We start from the raw sequence: 18,226 nt of genomic DNA on the forward strand, positions 1-18,226 counted from the left end.
TCCTCCTCCCCACCTCCAAGTCTCAGAGCAGCAGCCTCCTCAGGGCACCTCAGGACCCATGAAATAAAACCCTCCTCAGTGCAGAAGCCTCCCAAGCCATGGTGACTGGCCCCTAGGAGAAGGGCAGAGGGAGAGAGAGTGTGGGCAGATGCCTGCTCCCCTCCTGGGGCCAGAAGCAAGGGCCGGGCACAGGCAGGGGTGGCTTCCGGGTTCTCTTGGCTCTTCTCAGATCTCGGTCAGGACGTTGGCTGGCACCAGACCCCGCTTCTTGCCGCTGCTGACGCGGATGAAGCCATCAGCATCCTTGCTCCTGCCCACGCCCACACAGATCTGAGCGGAAGAGACATGAAGCTGAGGCTTGGCACTGCCTGCATCCCTGGCCCCAAGTCCTGCTGGTGGCTCCCAGGCGGTCCATCCCAGGGGATGACGGGACCAGCATCAGATGTGGTTGGAGCCCGGGTGATGGGAGCAGATCCCAGGAGAGTACAGGGTGCAAGACCAGGCAGTCAGCAGACACAGAGCATCACTTCGGGTCTGACCTTTGAGATCAGCTGGTCTAATGCCCCTGACAAACTACCATTTCACAGAGGAGGTAACAGGGGGAAAAGGACTTGCCCATGGTTAACAAGAACCCAAAGGCAGAGCCAGCATTCAAACCCGAGCCTCTAGACTCCTAATCCAGTGTTCCTGCCCCGACTCTCTAACATAACTCAGCCCTCTGCCTGTGTTAGCTGCCAGCCCCAGTTCCCAGAGGGGAGGACAGGAGAGCCCTGCAGTCCCACTGCTGCTTTTTTTTTTTTTTTTTTTAACGGGAATTTCAGTTCCCGGACTAGGGATTGAACCCGGCCACGGTAGTGAAAGCCCAGACTCCTAATCACTAGGCCACCAGGGAACTTCCCAGTCCCACTGCTTCTAGCCTGCCTTCTCTCCTGCTGCCAGGCTGCAAGCATCCTCCTCCAGGGCCCTCGCCCACACCCCTGCCGCCTCTCTCCCACGCCCACCTCTCCAGCCATGCAGGGCCCAGGCCCTCACCTGGCTCTCCTTGAGGCTCATGTAGCCCTGTTCCTTGTTCCCGGAGAAGGGTTGGCGGCAGCGCCAAACGTTCTCGCCTGGCCTCACCCGCTGCACAAAATTGGCTGGGAAGAAGCCAACCCGGTCGCCGATCTTGCCCTGGGGATGAGGCTGGCAATAAACACTCGTGCCACCCCCTGACCCCCACTGCTTTCTCTAGACCTAATGCCCACTCAGAGCCAATGCTGTCATCCTCCAGATTTGGCTTCTCTGTATTTGAGCCCCTAGTCGGGTGGCTTCTGGGCTGGAAAGGGCACAAGGTGGATGGAGGAACAAGGCTGGGGCGGGGAGGGGCAAAGCGAGAGTAAGACCTGAGGGTGGGCCTAGGCCTGGCTAGGGCCGGTGGAGGAAGGAGAGGAGGTCTTTGGGGCTGTGTTCTCTGAGGGTGCGGGCTAGTGACGTACCTACCACCCCCCACCCTCCGCTCCCCACCCTGCCAAGCCACCTTCCACCAGTCCTCGTTAGAGTCATCCACCAGCATGATCCGGTCTCCAGGCCTGGGATGAGAGAGTGGAGGTAGCACATGGGGCAGGAGGGACCCTCCCACTCTGCATCCCAACAGTCCTAGGCCCCCAGATCCCCTGCATGCCCCCCTCAGCTGGGGGAGAGTTCTCGATGCCCTTGGAGGACCCTGAGTGACTACAGGTATGGCAGACACTCTCCAGGACAGAGGCCGGGCAGGGGACAGGAAACATGACATTAGCACCAATCCCTCTTGGACTCTGGCACCTCTGTCTCCTCTTTGGGCTCAGTAGCCTCAAGTGTGCCAGGAGGAGGTTCCTGAAGGTCTGGGAGCACAGAGCCCTGAGGTTGGAGCCAGGCAGCTGCCCGGGGCGGGGACTGGGCCACTGGAGGACTTACTGCAAAGCCAGGTCGTTGTTTTCCTGGGGCAGAAACTTGTAGAGCGCGACGTAGGAGTACATGGGCCCCACATCCTTCCGTAGAAGGGGCCTGGGGGCCTGTGGAAAAGCTCTGGGTCATTGTGGGGGGGACACCTTTCTTATTCCACCTACTCTCCCCTTGCCCTGACCTTGCCTACCCTGGGGGCTAGGAGATGGGGCACAGCGCTCCTGGGTCAATGACAGGGGAGGTGAAGACTGTCCTATCTGCCGTGCTTACACACCCCTGAAGGGACTGGGCCAGGGATGGAGAAGAGGGATGCTCCTCCACCTGCTGCACCCTAGAACTGCCCACCCTTGGGGCAGTAGGAGTGGACACAGTAGGCACTGGGTCAGTGGAGTGGTAACACCCCTGCCTCCCGGGCCTACTCACCCCGGCATTGCCCATCCCTGTAGACTGAGGATAAATGATGGAACAGGGATACTCCCACTCAGCACGCTGTCATCCACCTAGGGATCAGTGACAAGGAGAAGAACAGCCCCTTCCCACCTGGCCTGCCTGGGGCTCACTGCCAGCCCAGCCTCACCTGCTGTCCAGGGCTCTTCTCCTCTGGTCCTGACCCTTCGCTCTCGGCCGGGGCTGTGAATACTGGAGATGCCAGGGTGGGGCGAGGGTGTGAGGCAGCAGGCAGCGGCCCACACTGTGCTCCATTCCTGCCCCTGGTCCCCAGTCCCACTCACCGCTGTCGCCAGGGCCCTCCTCTGAGCTGCGGATGCTGCCTTCCCCGTCCTCAATCAGCTCATCCCGCTCGCTCTAGGGACACAGAGAGGGGAGGGCTCAACCCCTGGACCCCCCACCCTCTGAGACCTCTGCTCCCGAGGCTCCCCTTTGGTGCTCCCCATACCTACCAAGCTCCGTGTGGGGGACTCAGAGGTGCTGCTGAAGCTGGAGCGGTTCATCAGGGCCAAGGAGGTTCCATAGCGCAGGGTCTCATAGACGGGGTCCACCTTCCCGCTGGCCCCTACTGAGGACTCACCATCAAGGCCGGGCACCCTGCTGCCAGCCTCGCTCTGCCTTGAAGTCCTGCATCTCAGCCCTGGCTGCCCTGCTGGCTGTCCCGCTCAGCCGGCCCTAAACTGAAATCTGCACTCCTCCCACCTGCCCCTCCCAGGTCTCCCTCACGGTATGAGAGCTCCGTGTCCTCCCACGGTGCCCAGGCACAAACCTGGAGCATCCGGGACCCCTTGCCCGCCTCACTGCCTGTGTTCACTCCATAACCTCGTCCTACCTCCCAAACATTTCTAGAATCTGCTCACTTCTCTCCATCTCCACTGCTACCAGCCTGGTCCAAGCTACCAAACTCTTTCCTGGCAACCATCATGGCCTCCCAACTGGTCTCCCTGCTTCCAGTCCAGCCTCTCCAACCCACACAGTAGCCAGAATGCTCTTGTAAAAACACAAAAATTGACCTTATAATAAAGTCCAAAGACCTGTGGTTACCAAGGGGGAGGCGGGGTGGGGGAGGGATGGATTGGGAGTTTGGGATTAGCAGATGCAAACTGTTTATACACAGAATGGATAAACACCAAGGTCCTACTGTAGAGCACAGGGAACTATATTCAATATCCTGTGATAAACCATAATGGAAAAGAATATGAAAAAGAATATATATATGTATAACTGAATCACTTTGCTGTACAGCAGAAATTAACACAACATTGTAAATCAACTATACTTCAATTAAAAAAAATAAAGAATAAAGTCCAAAGAACACTCTTAAAATGGACCCCGAGGCCCTGCACCCAGGGTCCCATCTCACCCTTTTACTCTGACTCCCTCGGTCCCATCCTCATTATCCTTTCTTTAACTCTCTGCCTCTCCCTACCTCTGGCCTGCCTCCTGTCCACACTGGTCTTCCCCAGATCCTCAGACTAATTCCCTATCTTTCAAGTCTCCCGGATGCCTTCTTTGCCTCTGTGGATGAGGTCGGTGCCGACTTTATCCTCTCTTTATTCCCTATCCTTCTGTTTCAGGCATTCACCAAATGATGGTTAATTGATGATTTATGTGATTATTTATTTCATGTCTAGCTCCCTTACTAGACCATGAGCTCCACCTTCTTCAGGGCTGTGTTCCCATGTCTAGCACAGTGCCTGGCACTTAGTAGGTGTTCAATAAAGTGTTTGTTGAAGGATGGGTGAATGAATGAATGAACTCTACATTCAGGACAGCAGCATTCAAAGAAGGGAAGTGGGGAAGAAAACCAAAACAAACAAACAAAAAGAAGAAGAAGAAGTCTAAAAACAAAAGAAGGGAGTGGTAGTAGTGCCAAGAACGGGCAGTGCCAGTGTGACTCAGGTGCTCATCTGAGGAGTGCATGGGTCTCTCATCACACCACAGTGGGATCAGGGGCAACAGTGGACACTCACCAGTGGGTGGGGACTCCTTGCTCATGGCACAGGCTGGTGGCGGCTCATGCACCAGGAGCGGGGAGCTGAAGTTGCAGCGGAAGGAGGAGGACTGTGGCGGGGGGGTGGGGCAGAGAGAGGGCACAGGGAGGTCACAGCCCCTTGAGAATTTGGCCTTCCCCAAGCCCAAGCACCATCCCACATGAGGAACCAGCCCTGCAGGGCACTCATTCCCCCACATGCCAGGCCTGGGAGCATCAGCCAGCCATCTCTGTGTGGTTCCCACTCACCGTCTTGCCTGGGCATTGCTGGTGGGAGATCTCCTCGGAGCACCAGAGGTGGACGCTGACTTTGCATGTCTTACACCGCAAACCCTGCTTGGAGTTTCCTGGGAAGAATTTGGGTTTGGCAAGAGGGGGTGGTCAAGAGAGGCTACATCGAAGGGCAAGGAGCAAAGGAGGCAGGTTAGGGCATGAGGGAGCAAGGGACTGGGCATCCTCATGCCAGCCTGGGGCCTAGCTCCGACCTCCACACAGTCAGGGTGGAACCTGAGCTGTTAGTAAACACAGCAACACTGGGTCCCCACCCACCCCCAAGGGTGCTTATGTGTCCTCCCAGAGGGAGGGGCACAGTTAGGTTTAGCAGCAGCCCAGCATCAGGCAGTCAGGTCCATGGGCCACACCCACACTCACCCCGACCCCTTCTGTTGCCACCCAGGCACCTACCCACAATGAACTGTTGGCACAGCTCACAGGGGCTGGCTCGCTTGAAGACGTGTTCCTGGAAGCTGTGCAGCCTCACTGGTTTGAGTGGTGCCAGGGGGCGTGAGATCGGGCAGGGGGACAGGGCTGGGGTATGTAGGTCCCAGTCTGCAGACGCTGGTGGTGGGGAGGGAGGTGGCAGCGGGGTCGGGGGCGTCAGCAGCACCTCGGTGGGGCATTTGGGCTCAGACCCCGAGCGAAAGAAGAAGTTCTCCATGCTCTTACTTCGGAGGATGTTCTTGAGGGAAAGTGAGCGCTTGAACCTCTGGAGCTGAGAGAGGAAAAGGGGCTGTGAGCCTGGAGGGGACTGGCTCCCCGGGATCTCTCCTTGGCCAGCAGCAGCCTGAAGGCTGAGAGCCAGAGGTGAGATGAAGTACTGAGAAAGAGGCTGCCAAGTCCCAGAAGGCAGGTCACCATCCCAGGTGCCCACAAGAGCCAGGCAGGGAACCTCCTCGAGCAAAGGAGCTCTGGCTGGGCAGGCACCTAATTAGGTGTGGTGGGGACTGGACAGTCAGCGAGTAGCTGCTGGTCTCCTTCAGCCAGTTGAGCTAGTCTGTAGGGGCAGCCCAGCGTTGCCAGGTTTCTCAATTTTCAAAAAGAAATCTAGACTTTGTTTTTTAAAAATATTTATGGGGCTTCCCTGGTGGCACAGTGGTTGAGAGTCCGCCTGCCGATGCAGGAGACACAGGTTCGTGCCCCGGTCAGGGAGGATCCCACATGCCGTGGAGCAGCTGGGCCCATGAAACATGGCCGCTGAGCCTGCACGTCCGGAGCCTGTGCTCCACAACGGGAGAGGCCACAACAGTGAGAGGTCCACGTACCGCAAAAAAAAAAAAAAAATTATTTATTTGGTTGCATTGGGTCTTAGTTGTGGCAGGCGGTTTCCTTAGTTGCAGCTCACCAGCTCCTTAGTTGCGGCACATGGGCTCCTTAGTTGCAGCATGTGAACTCTTAGTTGCAGCATGCATGTGGGATCTAGTTCCCTGACCAGGGATCGAACCCGGGCCCCCTGCATTGGGAGTGCGGAATCTCAACCACTGAGCCACGTGGGAAGTCCCTAGACTTTTTTTTTTTTTTTTTTAACATCTTTATTGGAGTATAATTGCTTTACAATGGTGTGTTAGTTTCTGCTGTATAACAAAGTGAATCAGCTATACATATACATATATCCCCATATCTCCTCCCTCTTGCATCTCCCTCCCCCCCTCCCTACCCCACCCCTAGACTTTTTGTTTATAAAAGTAATTTTTTAATAAAAAATATTAATCCATTTCATGAACTTATGAAATTTAAAGTCAGTTAAGAGGGACTTCCTGGTGGTTCAGTGGTTAAGACTCTGTGCTTCCATTGCAGGGGGCACAGGAAGATCCACATGCTGCGTGCAGCCAAAAAAAAAAAAGTCAGTTAAGAAATCTAGAACTTTATGTGAAATTGGATAGAAACAAATTCAAGAGGTTTTATTTCCTTTTTAATTTGCAGAAATGGTAGTATACTATTTCTCCCGTGCCTTGCGTTTTTCTTGGAAATCATTCCATACAAATACACAAAGAGTTTCACCATTCTTTTTGTACGGCTGCACAGGAATTTCACTGAATGGATGTACCATTTACTCGACTTAACAAAATAATACTTTGGGGGCCAAAACACACCAGGTCCTCGGTCCTTGAACAGGGAGTGGGGGAGTGGTCACCCTGGACCCTCATCCTCAGGGCTGATTCTCCCTCCAGAACACCTCTCCAGTTCATCCCCTGTAACACCTCAGCACCCCAGAGCCCTGCCCTGGTTCAGGTTCCAGCACCCTGTCAGGTTCAGGGCCATAGCTCTTTGCCTCCACCTTGCCCATCCCCACCTGTTCTCCATGCACCTGCCAGGGAGGTGATCCCTGACTCCGCAAAAAACCTTTCATGGCTCCTCAGGACCCAGCCAAGGCCCCTGTCCCAGCCATGAAACTGCAACTTGGCCAAACCTGCCCTTCCACCCCAGGCCCTCCACCTGAGCCCAAATGTGAGGACTTGAACTCATCCATGTTTCATGCCTCTGAGCTTTTTACATGTTTGTCCTCTTTGCCTTATCCAGTTATTTCCCGCTTTCTTCTTCAGGGTTTCCTGTGATTCTTCCTTCTCTGGGAAGCTGTCTCTTCTTCTGCGGAAATTCCTTTCAGTGGGACCACTCCCTCCTCTGGTTGGCTGCATCTGGATGGGCTTCCATGATAGCTCCGATCAGGCTTATGTTGTCATTTACTTCTCACTCCTCCGGGAGGCTGTGAGCCCCTGGAGGGCGGGGGAAGTTGCTTCAAATCCCCATAATGGGCCTCAGCACATAGTGGGTGCTCAGTCAATGTTTGTGGAATAAATGATGAGCAAGTGGCTGGAATCCTAAACGGAGCAGGTGTTCTGGAGTGCACGGTGGATTCTGCGGTGAGGCCAGAGTTATTCCCATTGCTCACCCAAACACACCCTTATTCTACCCGGAGTGAGATGTGGACCTCTCTAGCCAGACCCCTGCCCTACTCCCCTCCTGTTGAAAGCCCTTACCCCTCCCATTCCTTTCTACCAGTTAAAAAAAGAAACGGGTGGAGGTGGGGGGCAGAGGCCTGGCTCTAGGCAGGGAGACTTGGCCAGGGTTCCCAGCTGGGACACCAGGCAGCCTGTGTGCCAAGGGAATGGAAGTGGTGGCCCCTCTAGCCCTAGGGAAGCCAGCAGGCCACATGACAGAGGGGAAAGCAGAGGGGGAAATGTTTGGGCAAAAGGCGGGCCCCGGTATGCCAGCTGAAAGGCCAGAGCCCTAGGGGGACTGGCATGCTGAGTTGCTCAGCTCCTTCCAAATCCAGCTTCCTGGGCAGCACTGTGGGCTTCTTTGTGTGTCTCTGAGAAGCAGGGCCCCGGGCCCCAGCTGCCTGGGCATTGGGGCAGAGGTCGAGGCCCAGAGGGACAATTAATTAGAACACGAATATGTTCTATGTGGCTCTCGGGGCTCTGACAGGCCCAGAGGGGCGGGTGAACCACCCACTGCTCTGCACAGGGGCCGTGGGCACAGAGCACAGGAGGTCTCTGGGAGGATGTGCTGGGGGGGTGGGGGCAGAACGCAATCTGCTGCCTGAAGGCAAGTTACTTCACTTCCTCTCTCTCTAAGCTTCAGTTTCCCCACCTCCAAGTCAGGGTTAGATGCTCTCTAAGCAATACAGGCTCAAGTCCCCAAAGCAAGACCTAAACTTATGAACATAATGAGGGACTGTCGTTGTCAGAGTCCTGGAATTGATATGCAGAATCTCATCAACCCTGGCACTACCCACTGAGGTGGTGACAATTATTGGCCCACTTTGCAGGTGAGGAGCTGAGGGGGTTAAATCACTCACTCATCATGAGTCCGCAGCTGCTAAGTAGCAGAGCCGGGACTTGAACCAGTGGCTTTGGCTATTGAGCCCAAGTGACCAGGAGCACCCTGCCTTGGCCCTCAGCTCTGGCCCTCAGTTGTGCCATGGGCTTGTCATGAAATGTAGGGTTAGAAGGGACTTGAAAGACTGGGCACATAGAGCAGTCCCCACCCCGCACTGCTCTGGCCATGTCCCCTCTGAATTATTGTCTGACTCCGTTGGTCACCTCTTGTGACGGCAAGCCCATCCTCTCTTGGGACAGTCATTCCATCTTTGGGCAGCTGCAATCGCTGGAAAGTGCTTCCCTATTTAGAGCTGAAACCTGCCTCCCTGCCTATCGGCCCTTGTCCCTCCCTTGGCTCCAGGAAGGGATACTCCCGCTTACACACATCAGTTCTTCAAATATTTGAAGACATCAATGATGTTCCCCCCTCCTGAGGCCATTATTTCCAAAGCAATCCTCACAGGATGAGATTTCAAGCCTCCCTACTCTCCAGCCTGTGGCCTTTCCTGGTCCCCGCCTGGCCTCAGTGCCAAGAGCCACCTCTGCAGGGTACCAAAAGCCTCTGGAACAGAATGTTCCCTACCACCAGGGCAGCCCCAACTCTGCCCCAGATCCCAGGAGGGTGGAGAAGTGGGAAGGAATGCCACCTGGGGTGGCTGGCAGATGTCAAGGGCTGCGGCTGGAGGGCAGATGACGGCATCTCTGCCAAATGGCTTAATGCCTGCCCACACCAGAGACATCTGGCTTGGCCATCCAAACCTCATTTGGGCTCAGCCTGGCCAGGTATTTCCATTCCTGGGACTCCTAGTTCCCAGAGAAGACCTTTCTCTACCTCCCCACCCTCTATCTTTTTGGTGCCCCCACTGTCCCAGGACCCATTCCCTGGCGTGAGAAGAAGTCACCATATACCCTGGCAAGCTGGCCCACCTGGACCCCATTCCCTCCCAAAGCACCAGGAGCTTGTCTGGCTTGGAGCCTGGACCATCAGACCTGTTATTCTGAATCCCCTCCTGGAGGCAGGACCTGGCCTGCCTGCCTCCTCCCCACCTCTCCACACCCTGGACAGTCCTTTCCTTCCTCAGTTCCTGCCAGCTCCTGAAATGGCACTAGGCAGCTGGCAGAGGGTGGTGGCAGATGTGACACAAGCTGACTCAGATGGCAGAGCTGGCATGGCAGGGTCTTTCCAAAGATGGCACCAAAGGGGGTGATGGCAGGCCCTATGTAGTAGGATGGGACGGGGACCCAGAGAGGGCGATGCTGACACTAGGAGGGTGGCTGAGTAGCTTGGGTGCCGGAGTGATACCCGACTTTAGGGTGAGCAGGAGGCTGGACTTGGGCTGGCAAGAAATCCCCAGGGAGCCCCAACACTGATGAATAGGTCTGGACTGTTGACTTCACTGCCTAATGAAGACAAGTACACCAGCCACCTCTGTTGTACCTGCCTCAGGCTGAGCTGGGTGGGCAGCACCGACCCTCTCCCTTCCTCTTCTCCACCTCTACAGTCTGAAGACAGAAGCTACTTTGGGACAAGTTGAGGTGGGGGAATGGAAGGAGGCTGGCAAGTGTTCTGAATCCTCTCTCTGCCCACCTCTGCCCTCCTGAGTACCTTCCCCCAGACCTGCAATCCAGCTTGTGTTGTTATTACTGAGTCCTTCATAAATGAGGTACAGGGGAGGGCGGCAAAGGGGCAGGGCTCCAACTGGCCTGGCACAGAGGGACCAGGTCAGGTGTACACTCCCATTCCTTCCCTGCTCCTCAGATCTCCATGGCTCAGACCCAGAGGTGATGGCATGGGACAGTCCCTGGGCTGGGAGGAAGGAGGTACAGACCTGCCAGGCCCTGACCACCCCTCCCCACACAGCTGAGCCTGCAGCCTGCTGACCGCTGAGGCAGCACTGCCCAGCCCTCCTGCCTGCTCTGGAGAACTCTTAAGGAGGGGGCTGAGTGGCCAGGCCGTGGTGTGGGAATCAGGGCAGGACCTGGGAGGCCCTCAATCCCCTGGGAAGCAAGCAAGGAGTTTGTATGTGTCTGTCCAGGGTGACTAGAAGGCAGCTGTGAAGCTCAGGGGCGCTGGGACTCAGGATGGGGCTCAGTTCCCTCAGGATGGGGATCTTCTGCTTGAAAGAAGCTGTCACAAATATTCCAAGCAATATTCTGCCCCCCAACACCTCATTCCTTTCCCAGTAGACTTGGCTCTCTGAGGGGGAGGTAACTCTGTGGTCTGAGAGCCCAAGGTCTAGTTCTCAGAAGGGAGCAGGAGAAGGTCAAGTGTGAATCTGAAGACTTGGCTGTGGAGACCCACTGGGTCGCTTTGGTTTAGGCATGGGGAGCCTACCTGGGGTGCCTCAGCCAGACACCAGCCACTCTGGTCCTACTCATCTTCCCTTGGTCACTCCCTTGAAGACCTTGACCTTGAATTAACCTCATATCCTGGGGGCGGTCAAGACAGAATTAGGAGGAAGATGGGCATTGGAAAGAGCTATAGATGAGCCAGTGATACCAGGGGGAGCCAAAGACCCCACCCATTTCTGGTCCTGGCTGCCCCCCTCCTCATCTGAGTAACAGAAGCCGGGTGGGAACAATTTACCAGGGTGGAAAGGGAGAGAGTAGTCTGGGCCTGAAATCTGGGGGGGTGGGGGGTGGGCAGAGAGAGCACTGCCCCTTCTTCTCTCCCCATCCCCAGGTCCCCCGCTCAGGTCGCTTCCTGCAGAACTTCTTGCGGGTCAGCACCTAGAACTCGGGGAGGGAGCAGGCAGAATAGAGGCGTGGGGCTGGGGTTGAATGTGAGCAGTGCTCTCCCCCACCCCACCGCCTTCAGCGCCAGGAGTCTGGGCTCCGCCTGACTTCCTTGGGGAATAATTTATTCATTGTGACTCCCGCAGGAGTAGCAATCATACATAATTAGGGTTAATTATGACATTCATTAATTATGATGACTTCCCTTTTTGTTTCTATCAGCTCCCCGCCCCCCTCCCCGGCACACGGCCCGCTGGCGTGGGCTGCCTGTCTTTCTCATCCGGAGCCGCAACAACAGTCCCCGGGTCCCCGCCAGTGATGGCCCGCGCCGCAGCAGCCCCCAGCGCGAACTCAGAAGCTGCGCAGCCCCCGGCCGCGGCCTCACGATCCCGAGCCTAACCCGGTTGGGAGGGAGCGAATGCAGGACTGCGGCGGGTCAGAGAGAGACATCTAGAGAGACTCAGAAATAAACACACAGAGACGCCGAGAGGACCCGAGAGAGACGCACACAGAGAGATACCAAGACAGAGACAAACAGGTTGTAGAGACATTTTCAGAGAGACACAGGCAAAGAGAGAGGGACAGACAGAGACCTGGCGGACACGGGAGGGGTGCGCCTCGCACGCACACGCGGGCGAGTATACCAGCCCACACCCGCTACACACCGCTACACACTGCCTCCGCCTTCGCTGCGCCGACTCCCTCCAACAAACCCGAGTTACATACAATCTCCCTGGAGGGTCGCGGTGGAGCGTCCGCTCATCACGCGCGCAAGGGCGTGTCGTGCTTGTGTGATGGGGGCTCCTTGTGTCCCCTCGTCACGAACCCACTGCCCCCGGGTCGCCGCGCGGAGCGTTAGGGACCACACGGGCCCCGCTACTGTGACCCCAGGGCACCCGAGGCCACAGTGGCAACCGCATCGGGAGGAGGGCGCCCGGGCTGGGGGCACACTGGGCAGGGGTCCAGGCCTCGCGCCTCCCGAGTTACCTTGGTTTCCTGGAGGGCAGAGACGGTCCCCGGGGGGGTGTGGGTGGCCGCGTCATCCGGTTCGTTCTCCTTCTCGCTCATTTCGGTCATGGTTAGGCGAGAGGGTGCCGAGACCCGACGGCAGCCCGGCTGGAGGCAGGCTGAGGGTCGCAGGCGTCTCTGTGGGACCCTGAAGCCCTTCTCTAGAGACTGCCCCCCAACGAACCCCAGGAGAAACCCGCCCAGGCAAAGCACCCCCCCCACACACTCCCGGGTGCTGGCGGAGAAAGTTCCCGGGTTCGTGGGTGAGAGGAGGTAATTACACGGAGCCGCGGGAGCAGGACGACCCCAGAAGTGAGGACCAAGGATGCTGCTCCGAGCGAGGGGAGGAGGGAAGTGGGGACTCGGAGATGAGCCGAGGGAGGGAGCGATAGAGCTGTCAGTGTCCGGCAGGCTTCGCTGTCCTCTACGTCCGCCCCGCCACCCCCTCCCCTTCCCCTCCCCCCGCCGGCCCCAGCCGGGCACCCCCTCCGCCCAGTCCTCGCCTCCCAACTTTGATTTAGGAGGTCGCCTGGTCCCTCCCCTTTCCCTCCGCAGCTCCCCAGCGCCTCTATGCAAATAAGGTTCTCAGCTATTGGCAGCCGCGGTGGCCAGGAGGGCGAGCTGGGCGGAGCCTGGGGGGGGGGCTTGACAAGATGGGGAGGGGCTTGGAGGGTAAAGAAGTGGAGGGCGCAGTTTTACCTGAAAAAACCGGAATTGGGGGCGTGACAAGGTTGAAGGAAGCCTCAGGAGATCATATTCGAGTCTGGAAGGGTTGGGGGGGAATAGAAATAGGTTGGATCTGCAGAAGGATAGCTGAAAGTGAGATAAAGGTAGGACTTCCTGATAGCGACGTGAAGAATGGGGACACTTCCACCCAATTAACTGGATGTCTCTCTGCCCTGGAGACACTCTCCCCAAATGTGTCTCTCCTCGGACTATGTAGGGGTTTCCTCAGCAGGGAATGGACAAATGAACATCATGTGTCAAAGGCCAGCCCTGTCCTGGAAAGCAGGACAACTATATTGTTTTCCAGTCTTGTTGCCTGGACTTCAGCAGAGAAGAGGCCTCAGTCCCCACACTTGAGGTCCCCAAACCGCTCCAAGACATGCCCCCTCCTAAAGATCCTACCACAAATGGAGTTAGATGGGGGTAGGGAGAGGTGAGGGGGAAGAGGTTTCTTGCCCTCCAAGGTGTCCTCTGTCCACTTGGCCTGAAGCTAATGCATGTCACCTACCTGCTATTTCCCGAACTTCCCCTACCTCTCCTCCTGCCTCTTCTGGTCCTGATCAAAAGGTCTAGCTTCACCTCTGGGCCTATCCAAGAAAATGGAGGTAGGTTGGAGGTTGAGAGAATCCTTCCCTGGGTGTGGGTGGAGAGACTTCTGGGTCTAAGTCTCCTTCCTCCTCATGTGCTGTGGATGATGAGATGAGGGGTGGGTGGCACTCAAGAGGGTCCTGCCTTTATGCCAGCCCTGGAGGAGGGGCTGAACCTAGTGTTCCCTCCACCGCCCGCCCTCCCCCCATGCACCTAGCCATTCATGCCATCTGTCTCCTCCTGGGGATGAGCTCACCGGTGGAGCACTGCTCAGGTTACTGCGTCCAGGAATAGAGATTTATTTGCCACTGGCAGAATTAGGACAAGGGTGGACGGGAGGGTCTGTGGTAGTGGGGGCTTAGTCCCCTCCCCCTCCAGATCCACACACTGCAGACTCTCTGAGTGCTAGCTTTCCTGAAAGGAGTTTGAATAGAACCTGGCCTCGGCCCTCAGACCAGTTTCCCCAAAGGCCCATTCATAACCTACTGCTCCCCTCTGAGGGCCACCCTCCTCCCTCCTGCCCAGCACAGGTCAGCCCAACGACCCCTCCCTAGGCAACTCAGACTTAGAAATGCTTGGAGCACCTGAGATGGGGTCATCAGCCCTCTATCTCTACCTGTCCTGGACTGGAGCAAACAGGGGCTTCGTCTGTGTTTGTGAGGCCTCCTGCGGGGAGGTATCCCTGTTTCCCTCCAAAGAGAAGAGGCTCTGGGTTCCTTCGAGTCCAGTACCTGTGTAGTCACTAATTCACTTGACCCTGGGTAGGTAACTTTTAGAACCTTGATTTCTTCATCAGCAGAATGGAGACTGTGCCTACCTCACTCCCGGGAGAATGAATGAGACAGTGTAGTACACCCCTTAGCCCCGAGAAGACAGGCACAGAAAGTTCATATTCTTCTTTCTCTCCTTTCTTCTGGGAGATTTGTCTCTTCCGAGGTCTTTTTATGAGGTAGAGAGAAGAACAGCTTCCTTCCCTCGCTTTCCTCGGCTGCTTGCAGCCTGCTACTCCATGAGAGAATTGACCCAGGAGACTCTGACTAGACGTGGGAAAGAATTCCCAGGGGAATCAGTGGGGCAAGGCAGGGAAGTCGGTGGGCCCTGGAGCCCAACTGGTCTGGGTTTTAGAAATCTGAGGTGGGGCAGCTGTGGAGGAGGCAGGGGGCTGGACCCCATGACCTCTGGATGTCCTTTCCGGCCTGTGGCCTTCCTGTTTCAGAGCGGTCTTTAATGATCTAAGTCTGAGTCACTGTCTCAGTGCCAACAATTCCCACTGCAGTGGCTCAGAGATGGGGCAGGAGCAACTGGGCTAGCTTCTCTGGGAGGAACATCTTAGATTTGGAGGGCAGAAAGGAGGGGTTGTCAGAGCAAGTGGCAAGGTGGTCCAGGAGGATGTGGCAGCCGTACTCTCAGAAGGGCTCTCAGACCAGACGTCATAATAGAACTACCAGGGGGCCTCTTACTAGGAGAGCTGAGTGAATGAGCATGGGCGCTGGGCTCTCGGGAGCCTGGGGACAGAGGGATGGATGGAGGGATGGACAGATGGCTTCAAATCTGCATATGGCACGATATCCAGCACATTAAGAGCACCTGGTCCTCATCCTGGTCTGCCCTTTTTTCCTGCTCTGTGACCTTGGGAAGAGAGCTATCCGTCTCTGGAGGGTCTTTGGTTTCCTTGTCTTCTGACTGGCAGAACTGGACTAGATTAGTTTGAAATGGAGTTGGATTAAATGGGGGCAATAATTGTATATCTCTTAGTGTTCTTTTGAGGATTAAATGAGTTAACATATGTAAAGAGCTGGACAGAGTAAGTGCATGATAAATAGTTGTTATTATTATTTTATTTTTAAAAAATATTAAGGAATCTTAAGACTTCCCTGGTGGTCCAGTGGGTAAGACTCTGCACTCCCGATGCAGGGGGCCCGGGTTCAATCCCTGGTTGGGGAACTAGATCCCACATGCATGCCGCAACTAAGAGCCTGCGTGCTGCAACGAAGATCCCTCGTTCTGCAACTAAGACCCGGTGCAGCCAAAATAAGTATATAAATAAATAAATATTAAAAAAAATTTTTTTAAGGATTCTTAACCTTGGGCTTGTAGGTAAGTTTCAGGGAGTTCGTGAACCGCTTGAAGCTGTATCAAATTTTGGAGGATAAGCATTTTCTGGGGGAGAGTCCAGAGCTATCGTCTGCTCCTCCGAGAATCTTAGGTCCCCAAAAGATTAAGAACCTCTGGCCTAAATGACCCAGGGCCCCTCCACTAAGGTGTTGAGATTCTCCAATGTGAGGGATTGCCTCTGCCATAAGGACTGACCTATTTTCTCCCACAAACACCTTCAGTTCAAGCCCCTCCCTGCTGTGGCCTCTGCCCCCATGAGTTACCAAGGACAGCCCAAGCTGAGCACATGGGTGGCTGGCCTCTCCCTCCAGCTTTAGAATCGGGGCTCCTAGGGTAGGGGGTTCATCATGGTTGAGGTCAAGTCTGGGCTCTCGTCTCCCAGCTGGGGAGAAGAAGAGGACCCAGCCTCAGTGGGGCTGGGAATGCCGAGAACACAGTGAAAGGTCTGGCCTTGCCCAGTCTCCCCTACGTCCCTCTGCCAGCCCACCCCAGGGCCTCAGAGGCAGATACCGCTCTAATGAGCTAGGGCCCACGGCAGGCATCGGTAACTATGATTTTACAGAAATATAGAAGGCTCTTATGCAAGTGCCTGACATACTTCCTGGCTGTGGCATCTGCGACAGCCAGGTCCCCAGAGGCTGGAGAAGGGCCCCTCCACCCCCTGCTGCCAACAACCCTTGGAGCTTGGGACACTGGCATAGAGCCACCTTCCCACTGCCTGTGGCGCTGTCCCTAACACGCCCTGGGTGAGCTGTTCCCTCTCTCTGTGCCCCAGGCTCCCTGGAGGGGAACAACATGGGCTCCAGTGTGTGCACCCCTCTCCCTACCCTGCCAAGTCGAGGCTGTCCAGGAGACTTGTTTCCATGGGAGGGGGATAATGGTTTTGGGGATGTTTCCCTTTCTCTCAGTAAGAAAACCTCTCTTTCCACAAAGATGTCCCCTTCTATTCTATTTCTTTTCCCCTTGAGGCTGGGGACATAGGGATGACAGCAGCCTGTGGAGGGGGTCACAGCCCCTGGCTGCCCCTCCCCAGGCCCTATGCCAGTTTGCCCACCCCAATCTCCCATGCCTCTGATAGTGTCCTGAAGCCACCCCTTTCTTTCCCTGGTCCATTCCCCATACCCACCCACAAAGCATCTGTTACCAAGGTAACAGCAATGTCATCACTTTGGGGTGAGCAAGGAGGTGGAGCCCAGTGGATGGGATGGGGCTGTTAGGGGTTAGAATTTTAGAGATATGAGCACTGAGGGCCCCCAAACTCTTAAAGGAGGATCTTTGGCTGCAGAGGGGCCCTGGGCACAGACTGGGCTGCAGGGTGCTGCTGAGAGCTGGTGGAAAAGAGGGAGGATGAAGTCTGGAAGCAACTGGATCTGGGTGTTAAGGGTGAGGGTGACTGGTTTACTAAGTGGGAGAAGCGTGAGGGTGATGATGCCAAAGAGATGTCGAGGCAGGGAGGATGGAGCCTGCCTGTAACTCCTCCTTTGGGATTCAGCTTGTTAACTCCTCCTGGGGAGAGGTTTTCTGGCTGGGAGAGTCTAGACCCAGTGGAAACAGCAGCTGGGGATCCTGGGGCCAGCCTGGGTCCACACTGCCCTCTGCAGACTACACAGAAAACAACGTTGGATGTCTTCCAGGGAGGAGTGTGTAGGTGGGGCCTTTGAGGGTCTACATTTGAGACATCTAAACCATGTGGTCCTACTAAGTGCCTAGAGAGGCTCTGGGCACCCGGGGTGCCAGTTTCCTGCATTTGAGGCCCTCCTGTAAATCCTGACCCAGAGAGTGCCCTCCTGCCCAGAGGATCCCTCTGAGCAGACTTGGGTTGGGGTAGGAAGCAGCGGGGACAGAGATGCGCCTTCAGCTGAGTTGACAGAGGCCATCAAGGGGACTAGAAGGCAGAGGGGCCAGAGTATTCTAGGCAGATGCAACAGCCTGGGCAAAGGCACAGAGGTGTGAAACAGAAAAGACTGTTCTGGAAGTTGCCGGTAAGCAAGGGAGAGAGGGAGTGGTGACAGGGAAAGGCAGAAAAAGGTGGACAAACAGCCTTGGATGCTGGGCCAGGGAGATGCGTTTTCCTGCACAAAAGGGCTTCTCAAACTCGCTCATTGGAACCCAGGTGAACCATCCAGGGGTACCATGGAGGCATGCGGGGCGGGGGGCAGGTAGGCAAAGTGGTTCACTCAGAACTTGAAAGGAATTTAAAAACATGTCTCTAGGGCCCTAGTGGCGCAGTGGTTGAGAGTCCGCCTGCCGATGCAGGGGACGCGGGTTCGTGCCCCGGTCCGGGGAGATCCCACATGCCGCGGAGCGGCTGGGCCCGTGAGCCATGGCCGCTGAGCCTGCGCGTCCGGAGGCTGTGCCCCGCAACGGGAGAGGCCACGACAGTGAGAGGCCCGCGTACTGCAAAAAATAATAATAATAAATAAAATAAATAAATAAAAACAAGTCTCTATATTAAATGTTTGTGCAAGCCTTGCGTTTGAGTCCAAGAATATCTATACTCATATCATTGAGTCCAAGGACTGTAACCCGGTGGCCTGGGTTCAAACCCTGGCTGTGTCTTCTCTTAGCTGTGTGACCTTGAGATAGTTACTTAACC

The 18,226-nt window shown here is 56.0% G+C and overlaps 1 protein-coding gene across 6 annotated transcripts in view; it reads right to left on the reverse strand.

Annotated features, from left to right (window-relative positions):
- The window catches only part of STAC2 (SH3 and cysteine rich domain 2), a 13,771-nt gene extending 1,234 nt beyond the window's left edge, over positions 1-12,537 (reverse strand). The window contains exons 1-13 of one of the 6 annotated variants that reach the window (XR_003791818.1): positions 12,483-12,537; positions 12,181-12,320; positions 5,045-5,351; positions 4,610-4,707; positions 4,341-4,431; positions 2,820-2,935; positions 2,652-2,724; positions 2,498-2,559; positions 2,344-2,420; positions 1,933-2,030; positions 1,517-1,568; positions 1,033-1,170; positions 1-330 (exon numbers count right to left, since the gene is read on the reverse strand). The exon at positions 1-330 is cut by the window's left edge and continues 1,234 nt beyond it. Coding sequence is in view for 5 of the 6 variants with exons in the window: in XM_029210737.1 (XP_029066570.1) it covers positions 913-1,170; positions 1,517-1,568; positions 1,933-2,030; positions 2,498-2,559; positions 2,652-2,724; positions 2,820-2,935; positions 4,341-4,431; positions 4,610-4,707; positions 5,045-5,351; positions 12,181-12,270 (1,245 nt within the window). In the remaining variant the exon portion in view is untranslated. Of the gene's footprint in view, positions 331-427; positions 1,171-1,516; positions 1,569-1,932; positions 2,031-2,343; positions 2,421-2,497; positions 2,560-2,651; positions 2,725-2,819; positions 2,936-4,340; positions 4,432-4,609; positions 4,708-5,044; positions 5,352-12,180; positions 12,321-12,482 lie in introns of those variants that run through there. The other 5 variants (XM_029210740.1, XM_029210739.1, XM_029210742.1 and 2 more) reach the window with 5 other exon arrangements.
- Positions 12,538-18,226: the final 5,689 nt, after the last annotated feature.

The sequence above is a fragment of the Monodon monoceros genome, unplaced genomic scaffold (assembly GCF_005190385.1).
Source record: "Monodon monoceros isolate NGI ecotype Baffin Bay Population unplaced genomic scaffold, NGI_Narwhal_1 Super_Scaffold_9, whole genome shotgun sequence".
Classification (NCBI taxonomy): domain Eukaryota; kingdom Metazoa; phylum Chordata; class Mammalia; order Artiodactyla; family Monodontidae; genus Monodon; species Monodon monoceros.